Here is a 19,223-nt window from a genome sequence, read left to right on the forward strand (position 1 = left end):
TCATCGACCTGGCCAAGGCTTTCGACTCTGTCAACCACTGCATTCTTATTGGAAGACTAAATAGCCTTGGTTTCTCAAATGACTGCCTCGCCTGGTTCACCAACTACTTCTCAGATAGAGTTCAATGTGTCAAATCGGAGGGCCTGTTGTCTGGACCTATGGCAGTCTCTATGGGGGTGCCACACGGTTCAATTCTTGGGCCAACTCTTTTCTCTGTGTATATCAATGATGTCGCTCTTGCTGCTGGTGACTCTCAGATCCACCTCTACGCAGACGACACCATTTTGTATACATCTGGCCCTTCATTGGACACTGTGTTAACAAACCTCCAAACGAGCTTCAATGCCATACAACACTCCTTCAGTAGCCTCCAACTGCTCTTAAACACTAGTAAAACTAAATGCATGCTCTTCAATCAAACGCTGCTGGCACCCGCCCACCCGACTAGAATCACTACTCTCGATGGGTCTGACCTAGAGTATGTGGACAACTACAAATACCTAAGTGTCTGGTTAGACTGTAAACTCTCCTTCCAGACTCACATTAAGAATCTCCAATCCAAAGTTAAATCTAGAATCGGCTTCCTATTTCACAACAAAGCCTCCTTCACTCATGCTGCCAAACATGCCCTCGTAAAACTGACTATCCTACCGATCCTTGACTTCGGCAATGTCATTTACAAAATAGCCTCCAACACTCTACTCAGCAAATTGGATGTAGTCTATCACAGTGCCATCCGTTTTGTCACCAAAGCCCCATATACTACCCACCACTGTGACCTGTACGCTCTTGTTGGCTGGTCCTCACTATATATTTGTCGCCAAACCCACTGGCTCCAGGCCATCTATAAACCACTGCTAGGCAAATCCCCGCCTTATCTTAGCTCATTGGTCACCATAGCAACACCCACCCGTAGTATGCGCTCCAGCAGGTATATCTCACTGGTCATCCCCAAAGCCAACACCTCCTTTGGCCGCCATTCCTTCCAGTTCTCTGCTGCCAATGACTGGAAAGAATTGCATCAATCTCTGAAGCTGGAGACTCTTATCTCCCTCACCAACTTTAAGCATCAGTTGTCAGAGCACCTTACCGATCACTGCACCTGTACACAGCCCATCTGAAATTAGCCCACCCAACTACCTCATCCCCATATTGTTATTTATTTTGCTAATTTGCACCCCAGTATCTCTATTTGCACATCATCTCTTGCACATCTATCATTCCAGTGTTAATACTAATTGTAATTATTTTGCACTATAGCCTATTTATTGCCTTACCTCCATAACTTGCTACATTTGCACACACTGTATATATATATTTTCTGTTGTATTTTTGACTTTGTTTTGTTTTACCCCATATGTAACTGTTGTTTTTATCGCACTGCTTTGCTTTATCTTGGCCAGGTCGCAGTTGTAAATGAGAACTTGTTCTCAACTGGCTTACCTGGTTAAATAAAATAAAAATAAGTGTGTCCAAACTTTTGACTAGTAGTGTATGTCATGGAGTTAATTTGTCCAGGGGTAGGTACAGTGAGGGGAAAAAAGTATTTGATCCCCTGCTGATTTTGTACGTTTGCCCACTGACAAAGAAATGATCAGTCTATAATTTTAATGGTAGGTTTATTTGAACAGTGAGAGACAGAATAACGACAACCAAATCCAGAAAAACGCATGTCAAAAATGTTATACATTGATTTGCTTTTTAATGAGGGAAATAAGTATTTGACCCCCTCTCAATCAGAAAGATTTCTGGCTCCCAGGTGTCTTTTATACAGGTAATGAGCTGAGATTAGGAGCACACACTTAAAGGGAGTGCTCCTAATCTCAGTTTGTTACCTGTATAAAAGACACCTGTCCACAGAAACAATCAATCAATCAGATTCCAAACTCTCCACCATGGCCAAGACCAAAGAGCTCTCCAAGGATGTCAGGGACAAGATTGTAGACCTACACAAGGCTGGAATGGGCTACAAGACCATCGCCAAGCAGTTTACTGTGAAGATGCGATTATTCGAGCTCTTTGGCATCAACTCAACTCGCCATGTTTGGAGGAGAAGGAATGTTGTCTATGACCCCAAGAACACCATCTCCACCGTCAAACATGGAGGTGGAAACATTATGCTTTGGGGGTGTTTTTCTGCTAAGGGGACAGGACAACTTCACCGCATCAAAGGGACGATGGACGGGGCCATGTACCGTCAAATCTTGGGTGAGAACCTCCTTCCCTCAGCCAGGGCATTGAAAATGGGTCATGGATGGGTATTCCAGCATGACAATGACCCAAAACACACGGCCAAGGCAACAAAGGAGTGGCTCAAGAAGAAGCACATTAAGGTCCTGGAGTGGACTAGCCAGTCTCCAGACCTTAATCCCATAGAAAATATGTGGAGGGAGCTGGTTTGAGTTGCCAAACGTTAGCCTCGAAACCTTAATGACTTGGAGAAGATCTGCAAAGAGGAGTGGGACAAAATCCCTCCTGAGATGTGTGCAAACCTGGTGGCCAACTACAAGAAACGTCTGACCTCTGATTGCCAACAAGGGTTTTGCCACCAAGTACTAAGTCATGTTTTGCAGAGGGGTCAAATACTTATTTCCCTCATTAAAATGCAAATCAATTCATAACATTTTTTGTTGTTATTCTGTCTCTCACTGGTCAAATAAACCTACCATTAAAATTATAGACTGATCATGTCTTTGTCAGTGGGGAAACGTACAAAATCAGCAGGGGTCAAATACTTTTTCCCCCTACTGTATGTGTTTTATATCCCAGTTGAAAACTCCTCTGGAATATCGGTACCATAACCTAATAATTTCACGCCTCTGTCTTATGTCTTATTTCACTGGACATCCCATGTCTCCTTGAATAGCAAGGCTTGGAGTAAGTTCTGATTTACCTGCATAGACCTGGCACAAGTCATTGGTGTTAACTGTTGTTTTGAGGGTGATATTTCAACCATAGAAATATGTCAATGGTAACCAATTTTCAATATAGACAAACGTTGTCTACAATGTGTAAAATTGTGCCTTTGAAACTTTATATCCAGAAAAAAACAAATATGCAAACAAAATAATGTAAAATAATGATTTATTTAAGCACACTTTCAGATGTATAAATACAATTTTCCCATTTAAACTTTGTTGTGCTGGGAGAAAGTGCAGTGATGACATTTTTTGGTGAGAAATAAGCTAACAACCTTTAGAATCTTTGATATGACATGGTGTGCCCATTAAGAACGTTTTTGATGTCCTGAAGATGCACCTGGCAGGTGTTTGTGTGTGGAGAATGCAAACTGAGGAAGAGGTTGGGTTCTGTTCACAGCAAGTGACATGATGCCATACTAATGTCATGCCAATAAGTGTCTGGCAATAGACACTCTATGGGCATAAGACTATGTCATCATGCCAAACACTTTGAGAATCCTAGCGCCCAGGGTGGAACCCAGTGTACTGTGAATGAGGATCAGGGAAAGTGTCCCTGATTCTCCAAACACATCAACTGGGAATTACAACTCGGTTTCCTGCACCAAGGGCACCATGCTGCCATGTCACAAACTGTTTGTAGGTAGCATGCCGGTACTCTCAGGTGTCATCTCCAGGCTCTGCTGCATCAGCCACTGCCAACACGTCAACCCTATACCGCCTGTGCAAACGTAAATATCCGTTGTTTAGGCAGTAATGTGCGAAATGTGGCAGCTGGCTTACACAGAGGTCTGGTCCCTGACAGCAACACTTCCTCTCTGTCTGTAGGCATCTCCCTGCAGTTGCCACAGGTGCAGGTGGTGGCTCACCATTCCGCCACCGGCAAACCTCTAGGACATCAAAATCAAATCAAATCAAATTTTATTGGTCACATGCGCCGAATACAACAGGTGCAGACATTACAGTGAAATGCTTACTTACAGCCCTTAACCAACAGTGCATTTATTTTAAACAAAAAAAGTAAGAATAAAACAACAACAAAAAAAGTGTTGAGAAAAAAAGAGCAGAAGTAAAATAAAGTGACAGTAGGGAGGCTATATATACAGGGGGGTACCGTTGCTGAGTCAATGTGCGGGGGCACCGGCTAGTTGAGGTAATATGTACATGTGGGTAGAGTTAAAGTGAATATGCATAAATACTTAACAGAGTAGCAGCAGCGTAAAAAGGATGGGGTGGGGGGGCAGTGCAAATAGTCCGGGTAGCCATGATTAGCTGTTCAGGAGTCTTATGGCTTGGGGGTAGAAGCTGTTGAGAAGTCTTTTGGACCTAGACTTGGCACTCCGGTACCGCTTGCCGTGCGGTAGCAGAGAGAACAGTCTATGACTAGGGTGGCTGGAGTCTTTGACAATTTTGAGGGCCTTCCTCTGACACCGCCTGGTATAGAGGTCCTGGATGGCAGGAAGCTTTGCCCCAGTGATGTACTGGGCCGTACGCACTACCCTCTGTAGTGCCTTGCGGTCGGAGGCCAAGCAGTTGCCATACCAGGCGGTGATGCAACCAGTCAGGATGCTCTCGATGGTGCAGCTGTAGAATTTTTTGAGGATCTGAGGACCCATGCCAAATCTTTTTAGTCTCCTGAGGGGGAATAGGCTTTGTCGTGCCCTCTTCACGACTGTCTTGGTGTGTTTGGACCATGATAGTTCGTTGGTGATGTGGACACCAAGGAACTTGAAGCTCTCAACCTGTTCCACTACAGCCCCGTCGATGAGAATGGGGGCGTGCTCAGTCCTCTTTTTTTTTCCTGTAGTCCACAATCATCTCCTTTGTCTTGGTCACGTTGAGGGAGAGGTTGTTGTCCTGGCACCACACGGCCAGATCTCTGACCCCCTCCCTATAGGCTGTCTCATCGTTGTCGGTGATCAGGCCTACCACTGTTGTGTCGTCGGCAAACTTAATGATGGTGTTGGAGTCGTGCCTGGCCATGCAGTCATGGGTGAACAGAGAGTACAGGAGGGGACTGAGCACACACCCCTGAGGGGCCCCCGTGTTGAGGATCAGTGTGGCAGATGTGTTGTTACCTACCCTTACCACCTGGGGGCGGCCCGTCAGGAAGTCCAGGATCCAGTTGCAGAGGGAGGTGTTTAGTCCCAGGATCCTTAGCTTAGTGATGAGCTTAGAGGGCACTATGGTGTTGAATGCTGAGCTGTAGTCAATGAATAGCATTCTCACGTAGGTGTTCCTCTTGTCCAGGTGGGAAAGGGCAGTGTGGAGTGCGATAGAGATTGCATCATCTGTGGATCTGTTGGGGCGGTATGCAAATTGGAGTGGGTCTAGGGTTTCTGGGATTATGCTGTTGATGTGAGCCATGACCAGTCTTTCAAAGCACTTCATGGCTACAGACGTCAGTGCTACGGGTCGGTAGTCATTTAGGCAGGTTATCTTAGAGTTCTTGGGCACGGGGACTATGGTGGTCTGCTTGAAGCATGTTGGTATTACAGACTCAGTCAGGGACATGTTGAAAATGTCAGTGAAGACACTTGCCAGTTGGTCAGCACATGCTCGGAGTACACGTCCTGGTAATCCGTCTGGCCCTGCGGCCTTGTGAATGTTGACCTGCTTAAAAGTCTTACTCACATCGGCTACGGAGAGCGTGATCACATAGTCATCCGGAACAGCTGGTGCTCTCATGCATGCTTCAGTGTTGCTTGCCTCGAAGCGAGCATAGAAGTGGTTTAGCTCGTCTGGTAGGCTTGTGTCACTGGGCAGCTCGCGGCTGTGCTTCCCTTTGTAGTCTGTAATAGTTTTCAAGCCCTGCCACATCCGACGAGCATCAGAGCCAGTGTAGTATGATTCAATCTTAGACCTGTATTGACTCTTTGCCTGTTTGATGGTTCGTCGGAGGTCATAGCGGGATTTCTTTTTAAGCGTCCGGGTTAGAGTCCCGTTCCTTGAAAGCGGCAGCTCTACCCTTTAGCTCAGTGCGGATGTTTCCTGTAATCCATGGCTTCTGGTTGGGGTATGTACGTACGGTCACTGTGGGGACGACATCATCGATGCACTTATTGATGAAGCCAGTGACTGATGTGGTGTACTCCTCAATGCTGTCTGAAGAATCCCGGAACATGTTCCAGTCTGTGCTAGCAAAACAGTCCTGTAGCTTAGCATCTGCGTCATCTGACCAATTTTTTATTAACCGAATCACTGGTGCTTCCTGCTTCAGTTTTTGCTTATAAGCAGGAATCAGGAGGAGTAGTATGTGGGGAGAAATACCAAAAACCAACATTTATTCAGCCACCAATTATTCTGTTCATACATGAAATAGTCAAGGAAACATACTTTATTTTTGTTAAATATATAGGCATTTTCAACATAATACAAACGTGTGTGGCAGCCATGCTATCATGTCGGAGAGCAAAAAACCTCTCCTCATCCTAATTTCTGTTCTCTGCCTGTCCGTCCTCTGTCTCGGGCTCTCCCTCTAGCCCTGCCTCTTGCCCGGCTAGTCGGACTGCTATCATCAACATTGTCCAACGCAACTTGCGCATACAATGAATGACGTTAGATGTCCTGCTATGTGAAATACCTTCTTACATACATTGGCTATTACAAAACAATTTCACAACACTACCACCGTTGTGTCGTCAGCAAACTTAATGATGGTGTTGAAGTCGTGGGTGAACATGGAGTACAGGAGGGGACTAAGCACGCACCCCTGAGGGGCCCCTGTGTTGAGGGTCACCGTGGCGGATATGTTGTTGCCTACCCTCACCACCTGGGGGCGGCCCATCAGGAAGTCCAGGATCCAGTTGCAGAAGGTGTTTAATCCCAGGGTCCTTAGGTTAGTGATGAGCTTGGAGGGCACAATTTACATTTTTACATTTTAGTCATTTAGCAGACGCTCTTATCCAGAGCGTCTTACAGTTAGTGAGTGCATACATTTTTCATACTGGGAATCGAACCCACAACCCTTGCGTTGCAAGCACCATGCTCTATCAACTGAGCTACAGGAGGGCCAATGGGGTTGAACTCTGAGCTGTAGTCAATGAACAGTATTCTCACGTAGGTGTTCCTTTTATCCAGGTGGGAAACTGCAGTGTGGAGTGCAATAGAGATTGCGTCATCTGTGGATCTGTTGGGGTGGTATGTGAATTGGAGTGGGTCCAGGGTGTCTGGGATGATGGTGTTGATGTGAGCCATGACCAGCCTTTCAAAAAATGTCATGGCTACAGATGTGAGTGCTACAGTGCGATAGTCATTTAGACAGGTTACCTTTGCATTCTTGGGCACAGGGACTATGGTGGTCTGCTTGAAACATGTAGGTATTACAGACTGGGTCAGGGAGAGGTTGAACATGTCAGTGAAGACACTTGTCAGCTGGTCAGACCATGCTCTGAGTATGTGTCCTGGTAATCCATCTGGCCCTGAGGCCTTGTGAATGTTAACCTGTTTAAAAAGGTCTTACTCACATTGGCTATGGAGAGCAAGATCACACAGTCATCCGGAACAGCTGGTGGTCTCATAAATAGTTCAGTTTTGCTAGCCTCGAAGCGCACATAGAAGGTAATTAACTTGTCTGGTAGGCTCCTGTCACTGGACGGCTCGCGGCTGGGTTTCCCTTTGTATTCCGTGATAGTTTGCATGCCCTGCCACATCCGACGAGCATCAGAGCCGGTGGAATAGGATTCGATCTTGTTTCTGAATTGACACTTTGCCTGTTTGATGGTTCGTCGGAGGGCGTAGAGGGATTTCTTATAAGCATCCGCATTAGTGTCCCTCTCATTGAAAGTGGCAGTTCTAGCCTTTAGTTTAGTGCGGATTTTACCTGTAATCCCTGGCTTCTGGTTGGGATATGTACATATGGGGACAACGTCGTCGATGCACTTATTAATAAAGCTGGTGATTGATGTGGTAAACTCCTCAATGCCATTGGATGAGTCCCGGAACATAATTCAGTCTGTGCTAGCAAAACAGTCCTGTAGCTTAGCATCCGCTTCATCGGACTATTTCCATAATGAGTGTGTCACTGATACTTCCTGTTTGAGTTTTTGCTTGTAAGCAGGCATCAGGAGGATAGAGTAATGGTCAAATTTGCCCAATGGAGGGCGAGGGAGAGCTTTGTATGCGTCTCTGTGTGGAGTAAAGGTGATCTAGAGTTTTTTTTTGCCTCTAGTTGCACAGAACGGATTTCAATTTTTCTGCATTAAAGTCACCGGTCACTAGGAGCCTCTGGGTGAGCATTTTCTTGTTTGCTTATGGCCCTATACAGCTCGTTGAGTTTGGTCATAGTGCCAGCATCGGTTTGTGATGGTAAATAGACAGCTACGAAAAATATAGATAAACTCTCTTGGTAAATAGTGTGTTCTACAGCTTATCATGAGGTATTCTAACTCAGGCGATCAGAACCTCAAGACTTCCTTAATATTAGAGATTGTGCACCAGTTGTTGTTAACAAAGAGACACACCCCCTCCTCTGAACTTCCCCGACGCAGCCGTTCTGTCATGCAGATGTATAGAAAGACCAGTTAGATTTATATTTACAATGTCCTTGTTTAGCCACGACTCTGAGAAACATAGGATATTTCAGTTCTTCAGATCACGTTGTTTGGATAGTCTTGAACAAAGCTCATCCATTTTATTCTCCAGTGATTGCACATTCGCCAATAGAACGGAGGGTACAGGCGATTTATCCACTCGCCGACATAGTCTCGTCAGGCACGCCGGCCTCTATAGCTGCGTCTCCTCCTTCGTCGAGTGTCATTTGGGCCTGGTCCGGGATAATCAATATGTCTTTTGCCTCCGACTCATTGAAGTAGGAATCCTCGTCCAAATGGAGGTTAGTTGTTGCTAGTTAGCTATGGTGTCATAGTTAGGCATCGTGGGCTGTTGTGGGTAGTTATTGTAGGTTAGCATTGTTTTCGGCGGTGCCGGGTGTAGCACGAAGCTAGCTAGCTAGCCGTTTTTCGAACAGAGTCAACACAGTAGCCATTGTGTGCTGTACTGTGGCAGCTAAATACAATATATTTGTGCTAGCTAGCCAACGTTTAATTATTGCTGCGTTATGAAAGGAACTAGACACGGACACGAATTATCTGTTTAGTGTGTTAACACACTATTGGTGTTTTGTTGTGACCAAGTGTTGGTGCTAAACTGTGTGTTATTGGATGCTAGCATGCTAGTTAGCTATGGTGTCATAGTTAGCTAGCTGAATAAAGTGGGTTGAGTCTATTCCTTGAAACATTGAACCGCTGTGGTTCACAACAATTCTGATTTCTAAAGGTGGAAGTTGGGAGAGTTTTTGTTCGGGTGGTTCAGTGAAACAATTATAGTTTCTGAGGTGGAAGTTTTGGTGAGGGAGGCCCTGCTCTCTCCTCTCCCAGATGTTTAGTTCATTTCATTCCGATCTCCTCTGCATTATTGTAGCCATTTGCTACAGCCTGTCAACTATGCCTCTGCCTATCCCTGTTCTCTCCTCTCTGCACAGGCTACACAAACGCCTCACACCGCGTGGCTGCTGCCTCTCTAACCTGGTGGTCCCTGCACGCACCCCACACCTGGAGTTCCAGGTCTCAGGCAGCCTCTGGAACTGCCGTTCTGCTGCCAACAAAGCTGACTTCATCCCAGCCTATGCTAACCTCCAGTCCCTCGACTTCCTGGCGCTGACGGAAACATGGATTACCACTGAAAACACTGCTACTCCTACTGCTCTTTCCTCGTCTGACCATGTGTTCTCGCATACCCCGAGAGCATCTGGTCAGAGGGGTGGTGGCACAGGAATCCTCATCTCTCCCAAGTGGACATTCTCAATTTTTCCCCTAACCCATCTGTCTATCTCCTCATTTGAATTCCATGCTGTCACAGTCACTAGCCCATTTAAGCTTAATATCCTTGTCATCTATCGCCCTCCAGGTTCCCTTGGAGAGTTCATCAATGAGCTTGACGCCTGAAGTTCCTTTCCTGAGGATGGGTCACTCCTCACAGTTTTGGGGGATTTCAACCTCCCTACGTCCACATTTGACTCATTTCTCTCTGCCTCCTTCTTTCCACTCCTCTCCTCTTTTGACCTCACCCTCTCACCGTCCCCCCCTACTCACAAGGCAGGCAATACGCTTGACCTCATCTTTACTAGATGCTGCTCTTCTACTAATCTCACTGCAACTCCCCTCCATGTCTCCGACCACTACTTTGTTTCCTTTTCTCTCTCGCTCTCCTCCAACACTACTCACTCTGCCCCTACACAGATGGTAATGCGCCGCCGCAACCTTCGCTCTCTCTCTCCCACTACTCTCTCCTCTTCCATCCTATCATCTCTTCCCTCTGCTCAATCCTTCTCCCTCCAATCTCCTGATTCTGCCTCCTCAACCCTCCTCTCCTCCCTTTCTGCATCCTTTGACTCTCTGTGTCCCCTATCCTCCCGGCCGGCTCGGTCCTCCCCTCCAGCTCCGTGGCTTGATGACTCATTGCGAGCTCACAGAACAGAGCTCCGGGCAGTGGAGCGGAAATGGAAGAAAACTAAACTCCCTGCCGACCTGGCATCTTTTCACTCCCTCCTCTCTACATTTTCTTCATCTGTTTCTGCTGCTAAGGCCACTTTCTACCACTCTAAATTCCAAGCATCTGCCTCTAACCCTAGGAAGCTCTTTGCCACATTTTCCTCCCTGCTGAATCCTCCCCCCCCCCCCCCCCCCCCTCTCTCTCTGTGGATGACTTCGTCAACCACTTTGAAAAGAAGGTTGACGACATCCGATCCTCGTTTGTTAAGTCTAATGACACTGCTGGTCTTACTCACACTGCCCTACCCTATGCTTTGACTTCTTTCTCCCCTCTCTCTCCAGATAAAATCCTGCGACTTGTGACTGCAGGCCGCCCAACAACCTGCCCACTTGACCCCATCCCCTCCTCTCTTCTCCAGACCATCTCCGGTGACCTTCTCCCCTACCTCACCTCGCTGATCAACTCATCCTTGACCGCTGGCCATGTCCCTTCCGTCTTCAAGAGAGCGAGAGTTGCACCCCTTCTCAAAAAACCAACACTCGATCCCACTGATGTCAACAACTACAGACCAGTATCCCTTCTTTCGTTTCTTTCCAAAACTATTGAGCGTGCCGTCTTTAGCCAACTCTCTTGCTATCTCTCTCAGAATGACCTTCTTGATCCAAACCAGTCAGGTTTCAGGACTGGTCATTCAACTGAGACTGCTCTTCTCTGTGTCACGGAGGCTCTCCGCACTGCTAAAGCTAACTCTCTCTCCTCTGCTCTTGTCCTTCTAGACCTGTCTGCTGCCTTTGATACTGTGAACCATCAGATCCTCCTCTTCCATCCTATCATCTCTTCCCTCTGCTCAATCCTTCTCCCTCCAATCTCCTGATTCTGCCTCCTCAACCCTCCTCTCCTCCCTTTCTGCATCCTTTGACTCTCTGTGTCCCCTATCCTCCCGGCCGGCTCGGTCCTCCCCTCCAGCTCCGTGGCTTGATGACTCATTGCGAGCTCACAGAACAGAGCTCCGGGCAGTGGAGCGGAAATGGAAGAAAACTAAACTCCCTGCCGACCTGGCATCTTTTCACTCCCTCCTCTCTACATTTTCTTCATCTGTTTCTGCTGCTAAGGCCACTTTCTACCACTCTAAATTCCAAGCATCTGCCTCTAACCCTAGGAAGCTCTTTGCCACATTTTCCTCCCTGCTGAATCCTCCCCCCCCCCCCCCCCCCCCTCCTCTCTCTCTGTGGATGACTTCGTCAACCACTTTGAAAAGAAGGTTGACGACATCCGATCCTCGTTTGTTAAGTCTAATGACACTGCTGGTCTTACTCACACTGCCCTACCCTATGCTTTGACTTCTTTCTCCCCTCTCTCTCCAGATAAAATCCTGCGACTTGTGACTGCAGGCCGCCCAACAACCTGCCCACTTGACCCCATCCCCTCCTCTCTTCTCCAGACCATCTCCGGTGACCTTCTCCCCTACCTCACCTCGCTGATCAACTCATCCTTGACCGCTGGCCATGTCCCTTCCGTCTTCAAGAGAGCGAGAGTTGCACCCCTTCTCAAAAAACCAACACTCGATCCCACTGATGTCAACAACTACAGACCAGTATCCCTTCTTTCGTTTCTTTCCAAAACTATTGAGCGTGCCGTCTTTAGCCAACTCTCTTGCTATCTCTCTCAGAATGACCTTCTTGATCCAAACCAGTCAGGTTTCAGGACTGGTCATTCAACTGAGACTGCTCTTCTCTGTGTCACGGAGGCTCTCCGCACTGCTAAAGCTAACTCTCTCTCCTCTGCTCTTGTCCTTCTAGACCTGTCTGCTGCCTTTGATACTGTGAACCATCAGATCCTCCTCTCCACCCTCTCCGAGTGGGCATCTCCGGCGCGGCTCACTCCTGGATTGCGTCCTACCTGACCGGTCGCTCCTACCAAGTGGCGTGGCGAGAAGCTGTCTCCGCACCACGTGCTCTCACCACTGGTGTCCCCCAGGGCTCAGTTCTAGGCCCTCTCCTATTCTCCCTATACACCAAGTCACTTGGCTCTGTCATATCCTCACATGGCCTCTCCTATCATTGCTACGCTGACGATACACAACTAATCTTCTCCTTTCCCCCTTCTGATAACCAGGTGGCGAATCGCATCTCTGCATGTCTGGCAGACATATCAGTATGGATGACGGATCACCACCTCAAGCTGAACCCTGGCAAGACGGAGCTGCTCTTCCTCCCGGGGAAGGACTGCCCGTTCCATGATCTCGCCATCACGGTTGACAACTCCGTTGTGTCCTCCTCCCAGAGTGCGAAGAGCCTTGGCGTGACCCTGGACAACACCCTGTCGTTCTCCGCTAACATCAAGGCGGTGACCCGATCCTGCAGGTTCATGCTCTACAACATTCGGAGAGTACGACCCTGCCTTACACAGGAAGCGGCACAGGTCCTAATCCAGGCACTTGTCATCTCCCGTCTGGATTACTGCAACTCGCTGTTGGCTGGCCTCCCTGCCTGTGCCATTAAACCCCTACAACTCATCCAGAATGCCACAGCCCGTCTGGTGTTCAACCTTCCCAAGTTCTCTCACGTCACCCCCCTCCTCCGCACACTCCACTGGCTTCCAGTTGAAGCTCGCATCCGTTACAAGACCATGGTGCTTGCCTATGGAGCAGTGAGGGGAACGGCACCTCCGTACCTTCGGGCTCTGATCAGTCCCTACACCCAAACGAGGGCATTGCGTTCATCCACCTCTGGCCTGCTGGCTCCCCTTCCTCTGCGGAAGCATAGTTCCCGCTCAGCCCAGTCAAAACTGTTCGCTGCTCTGGCACCCCAATGGTGGAACAAGCTCCCTCACGACGCCAGGACAGCGGAGTCACTCACCACCTTCCGGAGACATTTGAAACCCCACCTCTTTAAGGAATACCTGGGATAGGATAAAGTAATCCTTCTATCCCCCCCAAAAAAAAAAAAAAGTGTAAAGTGGTTATCCCACTGGCTATAGGGTGAATGCACCAATTTGTAAGTCGCTCTGGATAAGAGCGTCTGCTAAATGACGTAAATGTGCCCTTGAGCAAGGCACTTAACCCTAATTGCTCCTGTAAGTCGCTCTGGATAAGAGCGTCTGCTAAATGACTAAAATGTAAATGTAAAATGAAACGAATGCGGAAACATTATGTACAAGAAAAGTTAGGATCAGCGCCAAAAAATACACAGAATAGCACAATTGGTCAGGAGCCCGTAAAATGGCCGGCATTCCCTCCGGCGCCATTATATAAGAACAGGTGCCCTTTGCGAGGCATTGGAAAACCTCCCTGGTCTTTGTGGTTGAATCTTTGTTTGAAATTCAATGCTCGACTGAGGTACCTTATAGATAATTGTATGTGTGGGGTTACAAAGATGAGGTAGTCATTCAAAAATGATGTTAAACACTATTATTGCACACAGAGTGAGTCTATGTAACTTATTATGTGACTTGTTAAGCACATTTTTACTCATGAAACTTATTTAGAATTGCCATTACAAAGTGGTTGAATACTTATTGATTTAAGACATTTCAGCTTTTCTTTTTTAATTAACATTTCGAAAAACATAATTCCACTTTGACATTATGGGGTATTGTGTGTAGGCCAGTGACAAAAAAAATCTCAATTTCACCCATTTTTAATTCAGGCTGTAACACAACAAAATGTGGAAAAAGTCCAGGGGTGTGAATACTTTCTGAATGCACTGTAGTTGCCAAAGCTACAAAAGAGCAAAATGAGATCATCTGAAAATAACTAGGTAAGATACTCAAGTGAGAGAGTGGGGTGGAACCTTCCTCGAACAACTCCACAGAACAATTCAGCAGAACCATCTTTGTTTCTGCGACGGTCTTAGTTTTGCAACGAGACCGCCACTGACAGCTGCCGCTGAGAAAACAGTGGAGACTGAAATACTAACACTAATTGCTAATTGCCTTGCAGAGGTGAAGAGCACACCTCCAGGGAACTAATTGCTGATTGTCTAGGAGAGGAGAAACCACTCCCCCTCCAATACAGCCACTGATTACAAAGACAACAGTCGAAAATTGCCCCGCCCCTTAATCCTGGTTGATGTGTCAAAAATCATCTGCAAATTAATAGCAGTCAGCAGTTTACACACCAAGTAGGCCACTGGGAAGACAGGCAGCACTTAAAGTAGATTGCCCTAGCTAGCAAAAAGACAGTACTAGATGACAACAGATGAAGACAAAAACTATATTTATCACTCCTGGAGATATCAGGAGTCCTCTAGCTACAGATTGAAGCACACTTTGAAAAAAAAATACTTATTCGGCTGGTTAACCAAAAGGGTTCTACCTGGAACCAAACAGGGTTCTTCAAAATGTTCTCCTATGGGGACAGCCGAAGAACCTTTTAAGGTTCTAGATTGCACCTTTTTTTCTAAGAATGTATGGTTCTATGTCTTTCAGTCACTTGTTTCTTCAGAGAACCTTCGTTACATACATACAGTGGGGGAAAAAAGTATTTAGTCAGCCACCAATTGTGCAAGTTCTCCCACTTAAAAAGATGAGAGAGGCCTGTAATTTTCATCATAGGTACACATCAACTATGACAGACAAATTGAGATTTTTTTTTCTCCAGAAAATCACATTGTAGGATTTTTTATGAATTTATTTGCAAATTATGGTGGAAAATAAGTATTTGGTCACCTACAAACAACCAAGATTTCTGGCTCTCACAGACCTGTAACTTCTTCTTTAAGAGGCTCCTCTGTCCTCCACTCGTTACCTGTATTAATGGCACCTGTTTGAACTTGTTATCAGTATAAAAGACACCTGTCCACAACCTCAAACAGTCACACTCCAAACTCCACTATGGCCAAGACCAAAGAGCTGTCAAAGGACACCAGAAACAAAATTGTAGACCTGCACCAGGCTGGGAAGACTGAATCTGCAATAGGTAAGCAGCTTGGTTTGAAGAAATCAACTGTGGGAGCAATTATTAGGAAATGGAAGACATACAAAACCACTGATAATCTCCCTCAATCTGGGGCTCCACGCAAGATCTCACCCTGTGGGGTCAAAATGATCACAAGAACGGTGAGCAAAAATCCCAGAACCACACAGGGGGGACCTAGTGAATGACCTGCAGAGAGCTGGGACCAAGTAACAAAGCCTACCGTCAGTAACACACTACGCCGCAAGGGACTCAAATCCTGCAGTGCCAGACGTGTCCCCCTGCTTAAGCCAGTACATGTCCAGGCCCATCTGAAGTTTGCTAGAGTGCATTTGGATGATCCAGAAGAGGATTGGGAGAATGTCATATGGTCAGATGAAACCAAAATATAACTTTTGGTAAAAACTCAACTCGTCGTGTTTGGAGGACAAAGAATGCTGAGTTGCATCCAAAGAACACCATACCTACTGTGAAGCATGGGGGTGGAAACATCATGCTTTGGGGCTGTTTTTCTGCAAAGGGACCAGGACGACTGATCCGTGTAAAGGAAAGAATGAATGGGGCCATGTACGTTTGACCTGTGTCATTGCCAACAAAGGGTATATAACAAAGTATTGAGAAACTTTTGTTATTGACCAAATACTTATTTTCCATCATAATTTGCAAATAAATTCATTAAAAATCCTACAATGTGATTTTCTGGAGAAAAAAAATCTCATTTTGTCTGTCATAGTTGACGTGTACCTATGATAAATTACAGGCCTCTCTCATCTTTTTAAGTGGGAGAACTTGCACAATTGGTGGCTGACTAAATACTTTTTTTCCCCCACTGTAATCCTTTCGGTGGACCAAGACCAATAGTCTTACCTGTCTCTGGTTCTCTGTCTCCAGACGGAGCCTGGCCTCGATGCACCTCCTGGTCTCCAGGAAGGCCTGTCGCTGGGCTCGGTCTGACAGGTAGCTGATGAAGATCCCAGCCGTGTTCATACACATGAACAGCACTGCCTGGGCCACCACCTGAGGGAGACATAGAGAAGAACATTGAACATGGCTAAACAGGCTAATGAGTTGAAACACACACATTTCATGGGGTATGGGTTCCAAAAATCCATGTAATGGTGAAGTACACACTCATTGTTGGTTGACAAGACAGGCTTCTGATGTTGATCTATGTTCGATCTAAATGTTTTTAACCAATAAAAGTATGTGTTGGAGCATATGAACGTTTACTTCCAACACTGAAGAAGGCACCATTGCTGCAGCATACAGCTGAGTCGGAAGCTTACATACACTTAGGTTGTTTTTCAACCACTCAACAAATTTCTTGTTAACAAACTATCGTTTTGGCAAGTCGGTTAGGACATCTACTTTATGCATGACACAAGTAGTTTTTCCAACAATTGTTTACAGACAGATTATTTCACTGTATCACAATTCCAGTGGGTCAGAAGTTTACATACACTAAGTTGACTGTGCCTTTAAACAGCTTGGAAAATTCCAGAAAATGATTTCATGGCTTTAGAAGCTTCTGATAGGCTAATTGACATCATTTGAGTCAATTGGAGGTGTACCTGTGGATATATTTCAAGGCCTACCTTCAAACTCAGTGCCTCTTTGCTTGACATCATGGGAAAATCAAAAGAAATCAGCCAAGACCTCAGAAAAAAATTGTAGACCTCCACAAGTCTGGTTAATCCTTGGGAGCAATTTTCAAACACCTGAAGGTACCACCTTCATCTGTACAAACAATAGTACGCAAGTATAAACACCATGGGACCACGCAGCCGTCATACTGCTCAGGAAGGAGACGCGTTCTGTCTCCTAGAGATGAACGTACTTTGGTGCGAAAAGTGCAAATCAATCCCAGAACAACAGCAAAGGACCTTGTGAAGATGCTAGAGGAAACAGGTACAAAAGTATCTATATCCACAGTAAAATTAGTCCTATATCGACATAACCTGAAAGGCCGCTCAGCAAGGAAGAAGCCACTGCTCCAAAACGGCCATAAAAAAAGCCAGACTACGGTTTGCAATTGCAAATGGGGACAAAGATCGTACTTTTTGGAGAAATGTCTTCTGGTCTGATGACACAAAAAAATAGAACTGTTTGGCCATAATGACCATCGTTATGTTTAGAGGAAAAAGGGGGAACCTGCAAGCCGAAGAACACCATTCCAAAAGTGAAGCACGGGGGTGGCAGCGTCATGCTGTGGGGGTGCTTTGCTGCAGGAGGGAATGGTGCACTTAACAAAATAGATGGCATCATGAGGAAGGAAAATTATGTGGATATATTGAAGCAACATCTCAAGACATCAGTCAGGAAGTTAAAGCTTGGTCGCAAATGGGTCTTCCAAATGGACAATGACCCCAAGTATACTTCCACAGTTGTGGCAAAATGGCTTAAGGACAACAAAGTCAAGGTATTGGAGTGGCCACAAAGCCCTAACCTAAATCCTATAGAACATTTGTGGGCAGAACTGAAATAGTGTGTGCGAGCAAGGAGGCCTACAAACCTGACCTCAGTTACATCAGCTCTGTCAGGAGGAATGGGCCAAAATTCACCCAACTTATTGTGGGAAAGTTGTGGAAGGCTACCCGAAACGTTTGACCCAAGTTAAACAATTTAAAGGCAATGCTACCAAATACTATTTGAGTGTATGTAAACTTCTGACCCACTGGGAATGTGATGAAATAAATAAAATATGAAATCAATCATTCTCTCTTCTATTATTCTGACATTTCACATTCTTCAAATAAAGTGGTGATCCTAACTGACCTAAGACAGGGAATTTTTACTAGGATTAAATGTCAGGAATTGTGAAAAACTGAGTTTAAATGTATTTGGCTAAGGTCTATGTAAACTTCCGACTTCAACTGTATGTGCATGCTCCCTTGTGGCAGGGTTTGGGTCAATTCTCAATGGAGTTGGGAATTTGTCTTTAAGAAGCAGAATTTGAATTAACCGAAGTAGAATTTAATTCAAATAAAAATTAACAGAAATTCAAATGGATAGTTTATTCCATACATCATTATGCAAATGTTTATTTTTACATCATGTATGGTTACCAATACTATGATTAATATGTTTTTAAAGCTAGTTTTAAATACCTACAGTGGTCTGGAAATACTGTAAGATCATTTTGTAGGAAGAATAAAGGCAGCCATTTCCTGGTTACTAAAATTCTAAAATGTTTGTCTGATTTCAGTTTATGACACAACAAGCAATATAGTGTAGCAGAGCATTGGTCACCAACCTTTTCTGAGTGAAGATCACTTGAGTCAAAATAAAAGCCAAGACCTACAGCTCGAAAAATGTATAAAGCATGACTTACATAATGTACAGTGCCTTGCAACAGTATTCATCCCCCTTGACATTTTTCCTATTTTGTTGCATTACAACCTGTAATTTAAATAAGATTTGGTGCAACCAATTACCTTCAGAAGTCACATAATTAGTTAAATAAAGTCCACCTGTGTGCAATCTAAGTGTCACATGATCTGTCACATGATCTCAGTATATATGCACCTGTTCTGAAAGGCCCCAGAGTCTGCAACACCACTAAGCAAGGGGCACCACCAAGCAAGCGGCACTATGAAGACCAGGAGCTCTCCAGACAGGTCAGGGACAAAGTTGTGGAGAAGTACAGATCAGGGTTGGGTTATAAAAAAATATCTGAAACTTTGAACATCCCACGGAGCACCAATATATCCATTATTAAAACATTGAAAGAAAATGGCACCACAACAAACCTGCAAAGAGAGGGCCACCCACCAAAACTCACAGACCAGGAGGGAGGGCATTAATCAGAGAGGCAACAAAGAGACCAAAGATAACCCTGAAGGAGCTGCAAAGCTCCACAGTGGAGATTGGAGTATCTGTCCATAGGACCACTTTAAGCC

At 45.7% G+C, this 19,223-nt stretch overlaps 1 protein-coding gene across 1 annotated transcript in view; it reads right to left on the bottom strand.

Moving 5' to 3' along the window:
* Positions 1-19,223, bottom strand: part of adcy8 (adenylate cyclase 8 (brain)) — a gene marked incomplete at its 5' end in the record, with an annotated part of 237,200 nt that overhangs the window by 130,405 nt on the left and 87,572 nt on the right. Inside the window, one exon of the mRNA XM_084139802.1 lies at positions 16,192-16,341. Within this exon, the coding sequence (XP_083995928.1) occupies positions 16,192-16,341 (150 nt within the window). The remainder of the gene's footprint in view (positions 1-16,191; positions 16,342-19,223) is intronic.

Source organism: Coregonus lavaretus, assembly GCF_964263955.1.
Source record: "Coregonus lavaretus genome assembly, chromosome: 23".
Classification (NCBI taxonomy): Eukaryota; Metazoa; Chordata; class Actinopteri; order Salmoniformes; family Salmonidae; genus Coregonus; species Coregonus lavaretus.